This window comes from Ornithodoros turicata, chromosome 3 (genome assembly GCF_037126465.1).
Source record: "Ornithodoros turicata isolate Travis chromosome 3, ASM3712646v1, whole genome shotgun sequence".
NCBI lineage: Eukaryota > Metazoa > Arthropoda > Arachnida > Ixodida > Argasidae > Ornithodoros > Ornithodoros turicata.
The window spans coordinates 6,900,087-6,918,629 of NC_088203.1; the positions used below are offsets into that span (position 1 = coordinate 6,900,087).

Below are 18,543 nucleotides of genomic sequence, written 5' to 3' on the forward strand. Positions count from 1 at the left end.
CGACCTTGAACATGCAGAGCAAGTTATTTTTAGGCTATGACGACTCCTCACACCCGTGCATGTTGGGGCATGCAGCGATGTCGCCGCTATATAAGTGGGGAGGATGTGTAAAGAGGCAGCAGTCTTCGCATCGCTTTGGGAGTGTGCGGAGCTCGCTTCAAAAGTAAGTATTTTTCATCCACGCTCTGTGGTGCGCGATTTCTTAGTGTTTCCTCTTTTTTTTTTTTTCAGTGCCTAGATGCGTGTTCTGCTTTTTTGATCCTCATGATATCGGGGATGATGAGCCATTGGAAGAGAATTCACCATCTTCTCCAGACATTTCACCTGCCACATTGCATGCTCACGTCGAGCGATCACATCCCTATGTGGACATTTCCTTCCTGCCTTTCTTTCAAACTGATAGCGCATTTGAGGTATCGTCAAAGCGTTTGTGCTATTGGCATCTGTTCACGATCAGGGAGTAGAGGACTTGCGACAATATTTAATGAACCACCTCCACAATATAATTGCTATTTTGCGAGCGCAAAGGATACCCTTTAGGTTTTGCATTTGTTCTGACGTTCTAATGATGAAAGAAAATCGAGGGGATGTAACCGCACACATAGCTCATTTCATGGCGCTTGCTCGCGAAGTCCACAGCGACGGAGCTATCGCAAATACTTTGATGGATGTGATTCAGGAGTCCACCGGTCGCATTGAAAATTACCAGCGCGAGGGTAGTGGGTTTGTATCCACTGACGTCCAAAAAGTTCAAATGTGTATTTCCTCTGTGAAAACTAAAAAATTCGGGTGCAATGGGGTACTTCCCACTAATTTGGCTAGTCGTAGGAATGTCCTAACAAATGTCCCTTTACCAGAGCGTAAGGAGGGCGAGTGCTTTAAATACAATACGCTCGCTCTCTTGCACCCACAGGAAAGGAACCGATGGAAAAAATATGAAAATTATGCAACAGAGTACTGGTGGCCTAGTCACTTCCCTGTTTCATTCGCTGATCTGGACGAGTTCGAAGAGAAAAATAGGATATCTGTGTACGTGTACGCGTACGTCGATCAGGGAGTGCACGTGTCGCGACCCCCAAAACTGGAAAGCGAAAAGAAAATTCACTTATTGGAGGTTGATGAGCATTTTTTCGGAATTAAGTCCCTCGAGCGTTTGTTGATGAGAAAGAACACGCGTTTCGTATGCGAACGTTGCACTCGCCCTTTTAATGAGGAAAAGAGCATGGCAAAACATCGACGCCTTTGCGCGGACGTGAACGAAATCCTATTAGAATTTTGTGAACCCGGAGAAAACTTTGTAGAATTTACTAAAATACAGTACATGCAACAGTACAACTACGTTGTCGCGCTGGACACGGAGAGCGTACTTGCGCCCAGTAGTGATGGCATGCAGCGTCACATCACCTCTAGCTTTTGTGCCGTGCTCGTGCGTACCCACGACTCAAGGGTGTTGCGCATCAGGACGCACCATGGGGAAGATGCGGCAAAGCAGTGTGTGAAGGCGCTCATGGAAATGCGAGATGAGATGATCGCCCTGAACGCTTGTTCCGCCGCAATGGTGCTGAATGATGAGCAATGCGCTGAGCACAGAGCTGCTACCCACTGTGCGTACTGTAAACAGGAGTTTACCGAAGATCTACCCCGTGTCCGGCATCATGATCATTCGAAGCATTGTAGTGCGGGCGAGACAAATTATATCGCAACTTTGTGTAACCCCTGTAACGTCGCGTGCACGACGAGGGAAAAATTGCCGATCATGGTACACAATTTGTCCTACGATTTGGCCGGGCTGCTGCGGGAATTTCACATTCTCGGGTGGAAGCGACCTCCCTTCATTGTGGCCAGCTCCATGGAAAAAATTCGTTCGTTTGAAATTGGCACCTTCCTCTTCAGAGATACCATGCAGTACCTGAATTCGTCGCTGGGGGAGCTTGTGGAAACTGTCAAATCCATGGGGGGTGCAGAGGCGTTCCAATGCCTTAAGCAGGCATTTGGAGATGACTACGAAATTTTGCTTCGTAAAGGTGTATTCCCGTACAGCTATATTAGTTCTTTCGCAGTGTACGATGAATTGACCTTGCCAGAAAAATCCGCGTTTCGAAACGATCTAACTGGGGAAGATATAAGTGACGAAGACTACCAGTACGCTCTGCATGTATTTGAACATTTTGGGTGCTCGAGTTTACGGGATTATAATGCATTGTACCTAAAAACGGATGCCCTATTACATGCTGACGTGATGCAGCACTTCCGACGTCTGTGCTACAGCGCACGTGGGTTGGAATTGCTTCATTGTGTTTCTCTAGCATCCTATTCGTGGCAATGCGCTCTAAATTACACGCAGGCAAAATTGGAGTTAATCATCGACGAGGACATGTACAGAACCATCGAATCGGGCGTTAGAGGTGGGCTCTGTCAGGCGAGCAGGCGTCATTTACATGCCAATAACCCTCTGTGTAGTGGCTATGATCCCGATAAAGAGGAGGTGTACATATCATACATAGATTGCAACAATCTTTACGGATTCAGTATGATAAAGCACCTCCCAATTGGTGATTTCGAATGGGTCGAGGATTTTAGCTCCGTGGATTTTATGCGTCACCCCACTGATTCAGACGTTGGCTACGTGTATGTATGTGACTTGGAGTATCCAAAATCTATCCACGCACTGACACGGTACTTTCCCCTGGCTCCTGAGAAGATGGTCGTCCCGAAGGATTGGCTCTCGCCATTCCAGCGAGGGCTTCTCGAAGAATTAATGTATCAGCCAGCTAACAGCAAAAAGCTGCTGCTCACGTGCAAGGACAAGGTCGAGTACGTCGTTCATTATGCGCTGCTGGCACTCTATTGTAGATTGGGTATGAGAGTGACAAAAATTCACAGAATTCTAAAATTTCGCCAGGCACCATTCCTGCGTCCCTACATCGAGGACAATGTTGCCAGACGCGTTGCCTCGAGCACGACGTTCGAAAAAAATTTCTATAAACTCTCAAATAATGCGGTATTCGGAAGAACGCTTTTAAATAAATTTAACATGCGGGACATTCGAGTAGCCTTTGATGAGGAGACGGCGAGTCGCCTCGGGAGTCGGGCGGAATGCGTGAGGATGGAAATTTTGTCCCCGGATTGTGTCATGTACGAAATGCGCAAAAGAAAAGTGCGATGCGATTTCCCGCTCCAGATTGGGTTTACGATTTTGGAACTGAGTAAATTAACCATGTACTCATTCTACTACGAAACCTTGCTGAGTAAGCTCACTTGTCCAGTGATTGCCTGTTACTTTGACACGGATTCTCTGATCCTCGGCCTATTCTGCAAGGACTACGAAGATCAGTTACGAGCGATCGCCGACGACCACTTAGATTTGTCTTCCTTCGACCGGGATCATCCACTGTACAGTGAAAAGAATCATGGGAGACTTGGGGCTTTCAAAAGCGAAACTGGTAGTGTACCTATCGAAGAAGTAATATGCTTGAAAGCTAAAATGTATTCCATCGAATTAGCTGGAGGAAAGCAAATTGCAAGAGCTAAAGGGGTCAAAAAGAATATTGTACGCAAGCACCTCCTCCATGAGACATACTACAATACCTTGTTCAATCACACGAGCGTATCGAACGAACAAGTATCAATCGTTGGAAAGAAACAGTGCATGTACACCATCAGAAACGTCAAAAGAAGTCTGATGGCATACGACGACAAGAGATACCTCTGCAATGACATCGAATCCTACCCTTACGGAAGCTGTGAATATGGTAAGTTTAAATGGATGATGTAAATAGTGAAGCTCATAATGTTCTTTTTTCGCTCCAGGAGATGTGCAGGAAGAGAACTGATACTTCCGTGACATGCTGTTCTCGCGTGCGGTCTGGGACTGAGCCGTGGATGGAGAAGGACGAACACTTGGGTGATCCACACGGTACTTATGTGAAAAACGCCGTGGATGCGGGGTGGAAATGTCCAGTGTGCTGGAAGTGCCCCAGAGAGAACTACAATCTCTCTGAGAATGCCATGATGTGTCTAATAAATGTTGAAAACTATTTCCCGTGTTTTTCTATGTCCTTACTGTTCCGAAGCGTTGTCCTGGATTAACTAGAAAGCATCCCAAGCCAATATGCAATTTGGGGGGGGCTTGTGAGCTGGCCCAGAAATGAATGGAATTGACCCTCGAGGGGCTGTCTATGTTGCGGTCGAAATTATGAAGCAATATGCAGTTGAAAGCGTGTGACCGAGTAACTAGAGAGTGGAAATGACAAATGAGTCTATCGAGCATGTATGAGAGGCAGCCAATAGGTCAATCACTAGGTTTTAGAAATGAATGGAAGTGACCACCCCCCGGACCTATGGACAGGTGAGCAATTTGGAAGCCTATGACTTAGAATTGAATAGAATAGATCATTTTGGTGTCTACGAGCGAGTGAGCAGATGTTGTGGCAATGAACGGTAGCCAATCACATAGAAATTAGATGGATCACCATGAAGGGGTGGAGCCTGGATCGGTCAATCAGCGTGAAGGAATGGAGCTGTGACCAACCAACCAGAGGACTTAGAAGTGGCTTGACCTAGATTTGAATTGGGTGGTGGATTAGAAATTCCTAGAACTGGATTAGAAAAAAGAGCGATGTGGAAGCCTATGAACTGACTTAGAATTGAATAGAATAGATAATTTTGGTGTTTATGAGCGAGTGAGCAAATCTGGCAATGAAGGGCAGCCAATGACAGAGGAATTAGATGGATCACCATGAAGGGGTCGAGCCTGGATTAGACCTGGCTTGACCTGGATTAGAAATGGCTGGTGGATTAGAAATTCCTACAACTGGATTAGAAAAAAGTGGTTGTTGTGGGGCTCGAATCTATACTACTGTTACTCCAAGACAGTCTGCGAGGATGTCATACGGCGGACCTAAGCAGCAAGGCGTGCTAACCCTACACGCAGTGTACACTCTAAAAACAGAACTTCACAGCATAGCACGCTTTCCGCCAACCGTTGCCACGAATGATAGGGTTATCGCTTCTGATTCGAAGAGAGAGGGGGCGTACGCCTTTTTGTGGCAGTTTTCATATATCCAAATTGCCACAAAAAGGCGTACGCCCCCCTCTCTCTCTTCGCGATAGCCCTATCATTCGTGGCAATGGTTGGCGCGCAACGTGCTATGCGGTGAAGTTCTGTTTTAGAGTGTACATAGAACTCCTATCCTACACTCTAAAAACAGAACCGCGCCGTTCTGTTCTACGCCGAAGCCCTCCGATCCAAGGATCGTGAGCCTGTACGGCTATGCAAGTAGGTTAGCTGTTTGCGCAGCTCCCCAGTTCCCCCCTCTCGCCTGTTTCTCCTTGAGCGACGTAATTGGTACATCTCCCGAACCAGGGGGCAATATTTCAAGGTGAAGCGCAGGTGGTTTCTTTTGTGCGCACATGCCGGGTTTACGAATATTCCCCTATAGCCGCTTTGTATGGGTGACCAGACACTTCGTCAAGGAGTTTCTTCAAACTTCCGCCTTTCCCCTGGACAAAGACAAAGACTTTTCGTGCACTCTCAAAACAGGTTGTGGCGACGTTGATAGTGGTAGTAGTGGTGGTGGTGGCGCCGAAAACCGGCTTGCCGTCGTTGACCTCACTTATGTGGCCAGCGTCACGACTGTAGCCCGGATGAGAAGAGATGGTAATAACTGGTGGTGGTGGTGGTGGCGGCGGTGGTGGTAGTGCTGAAAGGGCTCGCCGTTGTCGGCCTTACAGAGGTGGGCACCGTCACGAATGACGCCCTGGGGAAATGTGCGTCCTGGGCCGACTTCTAAGGGAACTGTGCCGTATAGCACCGCACTTCACCGCATACCACGATCCTAACCAACTGTCATCCTGAATGACATCGTTCTCATCCCTGATTTGTTGAAAACGAGGCGGTGCGCCTTTTTGCGACAATTATCATAACTGCACAAGTGTCACAAAAAGGCGTACACCCACTACTTTCCACAAACTGGGTGTGATAATGGTATACACTCTTAAAAATAAGGTGGTGGTGGTGGTGGTGGTGGTGGTGGTGATAGGGCTTGCCGTTGTCGGCCTCACGTATGTGGGCAACGTCACGACTCACGCCCTGGGTCCTGGGCCGACTTCTAAGGGAACGATATACACTCTTAGAAATGAACTTCACCGCATAGCACGCTCCTAGCCAACCATGGAACGATATCATTATCTGCCCGGATTTGTTGAAAAGGGGAGGCGTACGCCTTTCTGTGACACTTATGCTGTTCATAATTGTCACAAAAAGGCGTACGTCTCCTGTTTTCAACTTATCAGGGCAGATAACGATATCATTCGAGATTATGGTTGGCTAGGAGCGTGCTATGCGGTGAAGTTCATTTCTAAGAGTGTATATCGTTCTCTGCAATGGTTCGCCTTCATCGTGCCATGTGGTGAAGGACTCTTATAAAACAAATGTATAGACAAAATTATGGTATGCAAGGAGAAGTCACCTGCAAAAGATTTCATATTCGTCAGCCACGGTATCTTCGACTTTATGTTGCTTGCTGGCTGCTAATGAAGAACAACTTGCGGGAAGAAGTACTCTCGTCTCAGAGACTTTCCGGCGGCTTTTGCAATGGCATGAACGGTGGCGGGGATATCGGACGCACCTTTAACCCATTTCTGTGTCCTGCTAACGAACGTGGGCTACCCACGGAACTCAACTTGGGTTGGGTCTCTTGTTACACGTGATCGTTTGCAGACGTGGACGAATGCGCGGAACCGACGCTTCACGCTTGCGAAGCACAGTTCGAGGAAGAGTGCAAGAACACGGTTGGAGGCTACGTGTGCGAACCCATATGCAAATCCGGATACAGATTCAACAACTATTTGCACGACTGTGTCGGTGAGTCAAATTGCTCATTAGTGCATGCTGCGATGCTTGTTTTTGTAAATCGTTTCTTTTTCGTTTATTTTTTTTTTTCAAAGTGGCGAATATCCTACACTCTTAAAAAAAAAGGGTGCACTTTAACTCCTTTCCTTGCCATATATATAAAACCCTTTTGGAGAGTACAATTACGCTCAAAAGGGTGTCTCATCACTCCCTCAAGGGAGTAGCATAACACCTTCTCCCTGCCGGGGAGTAATATTACTCTCCAGTAGGGAGAAAGGTGTTATGCTACTCCGCTTGAGGGAGTGAGGAGACACCCTTTTGAGCGTAATTGAACCTCTGTATGAAATAAGGGGATAAGTCGACTTACCCCATTTTTAGTATTTTTGCTGCAATGACATCTACGTACCAGTATGTACCCGCCAAAGAAAATTTAGGAACGTATTGCAATTTATTGGCCCACTATATAGGGGGGTGAGAAACGGGATATGCATGTGTGTCAATGAGACGGACGATCAGATCAGGCCCCTTTTCTCGGTTTGGAATTTTTCGACTAATCCCGTTATTGCATACAGAGGCTCAATTGTACTCTCCAAAAGGGTGTTATATACGTGGCAAAAAAAAAAAAGGAGTTAAAGTACACCACCTTTGTAAGAGTGTACGCAGTTCGCATGAATGTCAGACTCCGTGTGGCTAAGACGTACCTGTGCCGCAGATCTCCAGTGATCTCAATGGCGGCTTTACTCAGCTCGATCGCTTGCATGCTCGGTTTGGGACTCCCGCGTTGAAATGTTGGATTTTCCATACTTGAATTCTTTAACGTGGGTCGGAGACCTGCGACACACGGTACTGAAAGCAGTGTTTACTTGTTACCTGTATTATCGGTGGCAGGGACGGCGAGAGAACTTACGGGCCCCAGGGACGGGACCTGCCAGGTCCCTCCCCCCCCCCCCCCCTCTCCTCATGTCTCGATAACATAGTCTAAGCATTTCGTGTTTATATGATTACGTGTTTCTGTTGATGCTCCAGACAAATGTCCACCAAGTCACAGAAAACCGCGTGTATCGGCTCAGTCGGTGCTAGCAACAGCGGGGTCTTGTTGCGTCGACCGGGCCCCTGAGGAGGCCCGGGCCCTGTGTCTCCATCCCGGCTGACCCCTCCCCCACCCCCTCTGGCCGACCCTGATTACTGTGTGTGTGTGCCTTTCGTTGTAGCTTTCTGTTTTTGAGAGATTTACTGAACGAATTTCACATGGGTACTACACAACAAGCACACAAGATCAACGATACAGGACGATGCAAAATGCGGCTATTAACAAATGAGAGGCAATGAATGATCAATGATCATGGATGGGGAAAAAATATGTACAAAATATGAATACGCTTATGACGGGTCACCAGCGATGGTGACCACACCGCCGACAGCTTTCTAGCATGTACACCGCTCGTGGCTGTGACTAATGCTGGTTCCATCGCAACATCTACTGTCCCGTGCTAGTATTTAGTCTTCAATGGGGGGATTCACGCTGACGTTAGATTTCTGTTGCTACAATCATGCACGATCACCAGATACTAGCTATTAAACAAATAATATCTCAACACATATTACATATAACATTTGGCGTTTTGAGCGGACACCTCCTTTCTGTAGCCATGAACTACGATGAACTTAGAGCTGTTCACCACACGAGAGCAGGGGCTGAAGGTGTCTTTAACTTCCCTACCGTTAAGACTAACTACGGGAAACTAACTTTTTTGTTTCGTAGTGTAAATGAATGGAACAGCATACCACCAAACATAAAAAGCGTCAAAAATTTTTCTGAATTTAAAAAACTATCGAAATATTTTTTGCTGTCAAAAATGTATAAAGGTTAATTTAACTATATATTACATATGATAATATTACTGATTTGGGGCACAAAGATGTGCAGCTGTGTCTAGTGCGTGCCTTGCTATTACATGTGTATTTTTGTGCATTGTTTTTCATCTTTGCGTTGTTTTCATGTATTATGTTTTTATGTATTTCGTGTATTATGCTTGTGTATTTTTTTTTTTTCATTTTTTTCATGGCTCTAATCTTTGTATGTCACACGGAAGACCCTTTAACCGGGATACTTTTCCCTCTGGGTCTTCCATCTGTATAAACTGTAGTGTTCATTAAGCATTGTTAAGTTTAAATAAATTCAAATTCAAATTCAAAATTCATCGGTTTCCAGACGTCAACGAATGCGCGGACGGATCGCACACGTGTTCACACAGCAGTCTTTGCATCAACAAGCCCGGAAAGTTCGGGTGCAAGGGTACACCGCAATGCATGCATGGGTTTCGCTTCAACGCCGCCACGAAGACGTGCGTCGGTAAGAACCCAATTGCCAGTCAGTTGTCCGTTATGACGAGACGCAGTTCCCTCCCCTGCCGACAGATGTCGACGAATGTGCAGAGGAAAGCCATGACTGCACACCGGGGTTGCAGATATGCCTGAACAGAAACGGAAGCTACTCGTGCAGAAATAGAGTGACATGTCCCAGGGGTTTCCGGGTAGATGAAGAGACCGGTGCCTGCACAGGTGAGCTCCTACAATACGATGCACCTGGGAGGCCATGCTCGCTGATTGTCGAGAAAGGGAAGAGGAACGCCCTTGTTGAGCTGCGCTCTGCGTCCAATAAGAGCGTTCTGCTCACTCTTCTCGACGCGTCAAGTTCTCTCGGCAATCGACGAGCATACACTCAATGAACTTCACTTCATTTGTTGAAAACGGGAGGCGTACGCCTTTTCTGTGACAATTACGCATAAGTGTCACAAAAAGGCGTACGCCTCCCGTTTTCAACAAATCAGGGCAGATAACGATATCATTCGAGATGATGGTTGGCAGGGAGGGTGCTAAGCGGTGAGGTTCATTTTTAAGAGTGTAGCCTCCCCGGTAAATCAATTTCATTTCATTGCTCATAAGCGGCCAGAGGCCTACCTATAGGGTAAGACATACACTCTTAAAAATGAACTTCACCTCATAGCACGCTCTTAGCCAGCCATAATCTCGAATGATATCGTTATCTGCCCTGATTTGTTGAAAACGGGAGGCGTACGCCTTTTCTGTGACAATTATGAACAGCATAAGTGTCACAAAAAAAGGCGTACCCTCCCGTTTTCAACAAATCAGGGCAGATAACGATATCATTCGAGATTATGGCTGGCTAAGAGCGTGCTACGAGGTGAAGTTCATTTTTACTAGTGTAGATCAATTTAAGTGCTACTTAACATTGTCCTAGAGACTCTTTCGAATCCTTTCTTGAAAAGGAGTTCGAAAAGCCAAAGGGAAAAACACTTCTGCAGAAAATGTTTCAGTAAAATTTATATCTTTGTTTAATGAAAAGCTAATTACATAATAGTTCACTTTCAGTAGAAAACACGCCTGTATACTCCATAAATCAAAATGTAATTTACTTAACATGTTGTTCACCAACTACAGGAAATATATAAACCCTCGGGTCTGAAATCTTTCTTTAAAACTAAAGACAAACAATCAAAAGCAAAACCATGTGACTTTTAAACTTGTAATGTAAGAGTTCCTGCACTCTTAAAAATGAACTTCACCGCATAGCACGCTCCTAGCCAACCATCACCTCAAATGATATCGTTATCTGCCCTGATTTGTTGAAAACGGGAGGCGTACGCCTTTTTTGTGACACTTATGCTGTTCATAATTGTCACAAAAAGGCGTACGCCTCCCGTTTTCAACAAATCAGGGCAGATAACGATATCATTTGAGGTGATGGTTGGCTAGGAGCGTGCTATGTGGTGAAGTTCATTTTTAAGAGTGTGCCTGAAATCTTTCAGTCCACACTCTTAAAAATGAACTTCACTGCATAGCACGCTCCTAGCCAATCATAATCTCGAATGACAACGTTCTCGCCCCTGATTTGTTGAAAACGGGAGGAGGAGCCTATTTTGTGCCGTGCATAATGGGCACAAAATAGGCTCCTCCTCCCGTTTTCAACAAATCTAGGGCGAGAACGTTGTCATTCGGGGTGATGGTTGGCTAGGAGCGTGCTATGTGGTGAAGTTCATTTTTAAGAGTGTAGGATGCGAGGTTTCGCGGATGCGGTTGGCCCATATGCATAGTGTTTCCCCACCAGTGCATGTCTCGTCCCTTTCCTCGCTGTCCATACTCCTTGCGGATCTCTTTCCTTCCAGACATCGATGAATGTGCAGAGGGTGTTCATAACTGTCCGCCTCGAACAACCATCTGCACTAACACACGTGGAGCATTCAGGTGCAGCAAACGCTCTGTCGCTAGAAAATGTCCTTCGGGCTTCGCGTTCAGTCACCTTACGAAGGGATGCCTTGGTAAGTCGCAGGAGTTAGCTGGTCATCTCTTGCAGTGTTTCCCAACCTGACTTTCGTGAAACTTCTCGTTATACACTTAAAAAAAAAAAAACTCATTTGGGCACCCTCTGGGAGATTCTCGAAGATAGAAAAAAAAATGCCGTGCGCCAGGAGGTTCGTGTTATGGTACACTCTTAAAAATGAACTTCACCGCATAGCACGCTCCTAGCCAACTATAATCTGGAATGATATCATTATGTGACCTGATTTGTTGAAAACGGGAGGCGTACGCCTTTTTGTGACACTTATGCTGTTCATAATTGTCACAAAAAAGGCGTACTCCTCTCGTTTTCAACAAATCAGGGCAGATAACGATATCATTCGAGATGATGGTTGGCTAGGAGCGTGCTATGCAGTGAAGTTCATTTCTAAGAGTGTAGGGTACATACGGCGATGAGATACGTGCTAAACTTTGGCAAAGCTTCTTATTAGCTGTTCTAGTTAGAAATCTTGAGTTTCGGGAACATAAAAAGATAGGCAAAAGGTGCACACCTTCATTGTGCACTCCATATACTAAGCGATACAGTGTACTGGAAGTGCAAAGGGCTCGGCAGGTAATTCAGTGTAGCCAATGCTCAGCGCCTATCAGTTAACCTTACACCCATGGACGAAACGCTGCAGTGGGAAGTCCACTTGCAAGTCATTCATCTGCGCGTTTACGTATTACACTGTTTGGGATTAGACTGAAGTTGTCTCTAGCTATATTTTTCGTGTCCGCTACCAGCTTCTAGTGTCGCTCAAGGCATAACAGATACCCGATTGACAGGTTTTTCCTGGGTTTTCCTCAGACGTTTTCAGACATATGTCGGCACAGTTCCCCTAGAAGTCGGTCCAGGACGCACATTTCCCCAGGGTATCAGTCGTGACGTTGCCCATCTCTGTGAGGCCGACAACGGCGAGCCATTTCACCATCCACCACCACCACCATTACCACCACCACCCCCACCACCACCAGGTTTACGCGATAAACTTTGCAGTTTAGCGAGCAATATAATCCATAAACGAACCATTGCCAACGCTTGTCTTGCTTGTATCTACGGCATGACAATATCTCTGGTTCCACGGAAAGAGACGGTTGGGAAGCACATGATCCATCATATCGCATGTTCTATCATCTCACCGTGTGTCGTGCTGTGTTGTGCATGATGTGCCAAAGTCTGGATGTATTCCCATGGAGCACACGACCCTCATGTGTGATCCGCTAACGTTCCAGGCAAATTGAGGAACCTCGCAAGAGGAACACCGAGGAACTTCTGTTATTTCACCGCAGGCGGCAAATTCTACGCTCTCGGCTTTCTTCTATATACCCCCGAATAAATCTTCGATGTGATTGGCTGCACTTTATTGATGGGACATCAACCTACAGCCCAAATTATGCTTGCCTGTAACACGCCAGCTCTAACTGACCCTGTCTATTTCTGAAAGTGGACACACAGACAGGACACAGTTCCTCACACATGTCACAAGACGTGTGACAAAGGTCATTGCCACACACATCCGGTAGCCAAATGCTGCCCCGGAACCGAGAGGAGAACCGATTTCGTACATGCCTCCACACCCTGCTCTATATACGTGCAGACAGTGGCTTATAGACCTCCACCGGAGAAAGATCATCAGGACGTTTGTAGACAGACTCAAAAACCGAAACAAATCGGAAGGGGAGGGCTGGGTTCCACGAATGGGCACTTGTTCGCTGCCTCCTATTGAAAGAAAAGTAGGACCGAAGGTCGCGTTCCTGTCAGGCACCATCGTAATCCCCTCAAGCCCGTGGCTTTAGGACGCCACCTCGCTCATCCCCTAGCTTCGAGCGTAGTTCAACTTAGAATCACTAAATAAGCTACGCTTTAGAGTATCGACACTGAGTTCCAAGAGCGAGCATGCGCCATCTTGTTTCCGCGCCACGCTGCCCATGCGCACGCGCACAGCCCACGTCAGAGCCGTATACTAAAAGGGAGTCTGGCCATTAATGGGTCATGCCTATACCTGAAGCTCCACCCACTTTTTCAGCTTTCCGACCAATGAAGTCTTGAAATATGGGGCGCTATCAATCAACCTATCCTCACTATTTGTCCCTGTATCCAACATGGGCAGCGCCATTTTGGGTGGCAAGTGGATTGGATGGGATTGAAATGGATGCCTCTCGCAATCTGCAAAACTAGTGGAGTTTTGGTGCAAATTTGATGAACGCCACCTAGGGAGCGTAAGGCACTTCGGGAATTGTCGTCTGCTTCCGTCGGTGTACCGCTGCCGGCAGAACCACCTGCTGGGACACATCTGTTGCCGGTATGATTTTTAAGCAAATCTACATGAATAGTTGGAATATAAAAGGCAAGAATGTTTATATATATGATATCTAACAATTAAATATAAGATTGTACAGCACACTGCCGTTTTTGTTATGATTTCATTATGATCGGCGTGTTCACTAGGCCTAACACTGGCGACAAAATGTATTATTTTCAGTTAGATATCGATGGATGAGCATCAGTTGAAACTGATTTCCGAGAAACGTATATGAGGATGTACATTTGCAGCGTAAAATCAGAGTAGTCTGTGAAAATTTTTTATCACGAAATCCCCGCTTCACTGTGTTTGTTTTCGTCGCCATTTTGGGTGGCAGTAAGGTGTCATGGCGATCCCCTTAGTAAAAAAGAAAACCAATCAGAGGACCGAAACTGTGATTGACAGGTTGAGCCTCTTTTTGTGACTCCTCCCAATGGCCAGACTCCCTTTTAATATACGGCTCTGGCGCACGTTAGCGCAGGATGCCATCTATCGTGCGCGGGTGAAATGTTCCTTTCGTTACGAGCAGCAGTTGACGGCCTTGAGCTCACCTTGACATGTTCTGGACGCTGAGGTGGACAATACATGGATTATCGCACAACAATCATACACACTTCTCTATCCCACAGAGAGCATTATGTTAGTCGTCTTTGATCCTCAAACGGGGATGATACCGGTGTGGTGCGGAAACAAGATGGCGATCCTGCTCTCCCTTGGACCTCAGTGTCGATACTCTGAAGCGTAGTTTATTTAGTGACTCTAGTTCAACTCTACCAAATAGGTGTCGCTGTCGAACATGACGTCGCTTGTTTACCAACAGGGAGAGGTCTATTTAAGTATAAGCTAATATATCGTCACCGGAGTCCACATGCATAAACTTTAATTCGATTCCTCAGCGATGCCCTCAGTAGCTTTGGCAGTGGTCCTAGTGGTAGGGCAGGCGCTAATCCTCAACCTGTTCTTGCGTGAAGCACTGCCAAAGCTGCTGAGGGGTACTGAGGATTTCCCCCGATGTTCGTGCAGGCGGGTCCTGGTGCTTGAATCATGTAAGAAGCTACCGCGTGGCGTGCTGCAGGCAGGGATGAGTTGGACTGTAGGATTTTCTATGATGTCATATCTTCTACTTCTTCTTCTTCTTTTTTTATGGTACTTGTGAGCTGTCATGGTTATGTGACTGAGAGTGGCTGCTCATACAAATGCACATACATATTTCACACTTCCATCATCATATCTGTTGCACCGTGTGTTGATGCATTAAAGCTGGCTGTCCAACAATTTTAGTTATTATTCCTTTGTACATTACGCTCTGGTAGCGTAGCCAGACGAATATTTCGGGGAGGGGTTCTACGGTAACTTTACATAGGGGAGAGAGTGTCGCACCTCACTTCCCCTCTCCCAGTTTGAGCCCCTGAAGGCTACACCACTCTGGCTACACCACTGACTGCGCTTGCAATGGTCGACTGTACTGGCTTGGCGTTTCCATGTCCGCGCGTCATGTTCACGATGAAATACATCGTTGAAACAAACATGCGGCAAAATCAGTCTAAAAATTACCGTTCGTGTTGTCTGGATGTTCCTTTGAACATGGCTCAATCATTGCTGGCTTAATTCGGCTCGTCGATCCTCCATTGTGGCCAGACACAGGACCATCATCCAGTCTTCATTAAAATACGTATGTGTAAATGGACGTACCTTCATAGGTAGGTTCGCTACTTGATGAGAATACACACGTATAAAAAGGTCTACCTCCGATGGGTAGGTTCCCTACGTATAGCTCCCTTGCTTGATGACGACATGCACGTGCAAAGGAACCTGCACGTGCGCTACTTGAAGACAATGCCTACCGCCGTGGCCAGTTACCCTACTCTATGACAACACACAAGTATGATGATGGGCTCCCTGATGACAATACACATGTGTCAAGGGGCGTACCTTCATATCTGGGTTCCCGACTTGAAGACAATACAGGCGGGTAGTCCCCTATCTTGATGACGATACACGAGCGTAAAAGGATAAATAGTTCCGCTGAATGGTGTTTTGTCGCCATGAAACTCACTTTACAAGGCGGCCCAAAAATGAGACCTCTGGAGGCGCAATCTTGGGAGACGCGGCGAGACGAGCGGCAGTGACGTAAGAAGACAATAATGACGTAGTAGCGTGGTGAGCAACCGCAAGCGTGGTTGATATAACTTCACTCCCATCGGTTACTGCTGCGTCACGAAGTGACACATTCTCTTTGGGGACCTTGGAAGGAAAGTTGAGTATTCGAATGGGGCCATGCAGATGAAAAAACCCCGCGCGCGCTTTCAGTCTCGGTAATTCCTTTTTGCCAGAAAGCACATTGTTTCTTACCAAGAACGAAAATTTTAGACAGAGGTTTTTACATTGCTGCTGGTACTGGTACTGGAGTGTCTGGTGGGTATAGCAGTGCCATCACCACCGGCACCAGCGTTCGGTTAGAGTATATCTCTCGAATATCCAATGGCATTCTTTTGAGAAGCACTTTGTTCCTGCTTCCACAGACGTTGACGAATGCCTGGAAGATATCCATGCCTGCTCCGAGGGCGAAATGTGCGTCAACGGCATCGGCAGCTACAGCTGCGTACCCAGTCCTGCCCTGGCTTCGTGTCCTAATGGTTACAAGAGAAATGAGACAACCGCAAAATGCGATGGTATCCACGTTTACAACTGCTATTACGATGGCGGAAAAATGCTGAACTTCTGCTTTATGTAGATATCAACGAGTGCGAAGAGTACTCTCATACCTGCGTGGGACACCTCGAGTGCATCAATACGCCAGGAAGTTACCTCTGTGAAGTTAAGACAGGTGCAGTAACCAGGCCGCCAGCGAGTGGGAAATGCGCGTCTGGTCTGAGATACGACCAACGACTTCATGCTTGTAAAGGTATGACTTTCAATTTTAATGCAGAACGCATTCCGAGAACAGTAATGTCCCTTAGTGGGCCTGGAAGGCTCCAATGCACCATACCAAGAACAGTAGATATTCGGGAACGACTGTTGAGTTCGCGTGGTCAAGTAGTTCTATTCTCGTGGCGTTCTCGCTTAGATTTCCATCTCGACACGATGTCTCTCGAGTCGTATTCTCGCTCCCATTATGGTCGCTCTCCTATGGGTGCACCTGGTATTGACCGAATGTTCGATGACGTTGGGCTGCAGAGCTGAACTGGATGCACGCAGAGGTTTATCCAGAATCCCATGCATGGGGTAGAGTTACAAAAAGGGCGGGAGGTGTCATCTTCGCTGTTATGTCATAACAGCCCAACGCCCATTATAAGTACGCATAATAGTACCACATGCGTCCCAGATACGTCAGAATAGGACGACGTCAGGATGTGACAAAGGGATGTTCATGAGTCATTCCCAAATAACATCGCAGATGATTCCCCAGGTTATCCAGAGCATTCCATGTAGGATACCCATTGACGACCGTGGGACGTCACTGTGTCGTCTGGCGCATTACCGACATGTCATTACAGCTTAAATAGCAACGGCCCCTGTAGGGGCTGCGCAAGTAAAAAAAGTTAGGGGGGGGGGGGGTCGCCAAACATTTCAGGAGTGTTGGAGTACAGGGGCTGGGGGGGGGGGGGGACGGCACGCCGGATAGAGGGGGCGCTGCAGCCGTGCCAGTATACTTCGGAGTCTGAATGATACCTGAATAACCGTCCCTCTGAGTGTGGTAACATTCAGGCCACTCTAGCTCGTAGGCGCTGGATTTTCATGGCGCCCATCACTCTCTCGGGCGCCTTCCTGGCGACACAATGGTCGTCCATTTCTTTATTATTAACTACCGTAACTGTATTCTAAATAAAAATAATTAAATATGACTAAATAATAATTACACACTCATTCTTAGCAATAATTTATGTCCTATTCCGTAGCCTGTTTCGCGGCTTATACTGGATGCTTCATGAACACTGCCGATATCCATAACTTAAAAACCCGAGACTAGGGGACAAAAAAAAAACACAGACAAGGTCTCTTAAGACCATGTCTGTGTTGTCGTTTTTTTTTTTTTTTTTGTCCCCTAGTCTCGGGTTTTTAAGTTATGGATCTATACCACCAGCTCGCTTGCTACCTCTCTATCCTCTCGTTATCTGCAGATATCGATGAATGTGAAGAATTGAGGCCGTGCAAGCCAAATGAAAAGTGCAGAAACTTTTATGGCGGCTACAAATGTTCCTGTCAAGATGGCTTCCAGAGGGACGAAGAACTCAACGTCTGCAAAGGTAAGACCGCCACCAGAATTCCACGTTCCTTGCAAAGTTGACGTCGTACCATTGTGTCCAGACATCAACGAGTGTCAGTACGGAGGACACAACTGCCAGATCGGTTTCCGCTGTGACAACACGCCCGGAGCTTTCACCTGCGTCCGCATATCCGGCTGTGGAACTGGATACACTGTCAACGCTATCACTGGACAGTGTGAAGGTAGGAGCATCATCTCTTTACATTGCCCACAGAATGGGAACCACACGGTAGATTATCAGACTCTCAAAGAGCGTTAAACTGCGCGCATTTTTATCAGAAAAGATGGGAAAACATCAAAAAGCACCATATATACGAAGACCAACAGAAAGGCAATACCTCGTCCTTGCCCTTTGACGCGTCTTATTGTAGCTCTGCACGGGCCGACTTTTCCGGGCCGGACCCGACCCGACCTGGGCCTTCCTGTTTTTATGCGGCACGGGCCGGTGACTCAGCGGACCCGGCGAGCGAGACGAGACCTAGCATTTCCACCTGTGACTTACGGGTTTCTAGCGCTTATCAGGCTAATTTATAGGTTAAGGTATAAGGAGAGAAGACAGGGCCACAAACATACAAGAAATGGCGGTTTGGCACCGCAACAGCACGAGACCAAACTAAATCCAGAACGCACGGGGGCAAGCGTGTTGTCTTTACACTAGACGTCTTTCTGGAAGATGTTGTCGACAAACTCCTTCTCCTGATCCCTACGCCCTTTCACCGAGCTTTGCGGACGTGATTGTGAAATATGTGAGGATCTAGTCA

The 18,543-nt window shown here is 46.8% G+C and overlaps 2 protein-coding genes across 4 annotated transcripts in view; both read left to right on the forward strand.

Annotated features, from left to right (window-relative positions):
* The window catches only part of LOC135387906 (fibulin-1-like), a 41,763-nt gene that overhangs the window by 16,858 nt on the left and 6,362 nt on the right, over positions 1–18,543 (forward strand). The window contains exons 6-13 of one of the 3 annotated variants that reach the window (XM_064617115.1): positions 6,722–6,865; positions 9,066–9,206; positions 9,272–9,415; positions 11,041–11,193; positions 16,038–16,187; positions 16,250–16,420; positions 17,637–17,762; positions 17,824–17,964. In XM_064617115.1, the coding sequence (XP_064473185.1) occupies positions 6,722–6,865; positions 9,066–9,206; positions 9,272–9,415; positions 11,041–11,193; positions 16,038–16,187; positions 16,250–16,420; positions 17,637–17,762; positions 17,824–17,964 (1,170 nt within the window). The remainder of the gene's footprint in view (positions 1–6,721; positions 6,866–9,065; positions 9,207–9,271; positions 9,416–11,040; positions 11,194–16,037; positions 16,188–16,249; positions 16,421–17,636; positions 17,763–17,823; positions 17,965–18,543) is intronic. The other 2 variants (XM_064617117.1, XM_064617118.1) reach the window with 2 other exon arrangements.
* LOC135389846 (uncharacterized) lies at positions 2,285–4,037 on the forward strand. The gene is made up of 2 exons (XM_064619882.1): positions 2,285–3,752; positions 3,811–4,037. Exons 1-2 carry the CDS (start codon positions 2,375–2,377, stop codon positions 3,831–3,833), a joined length of 1,401 nt encoding a protein of 466 aa, XP_064475952.1. The 5' UTR covers positions 2,285–2,374; the 3' UTR covers positions 3,834–4,037.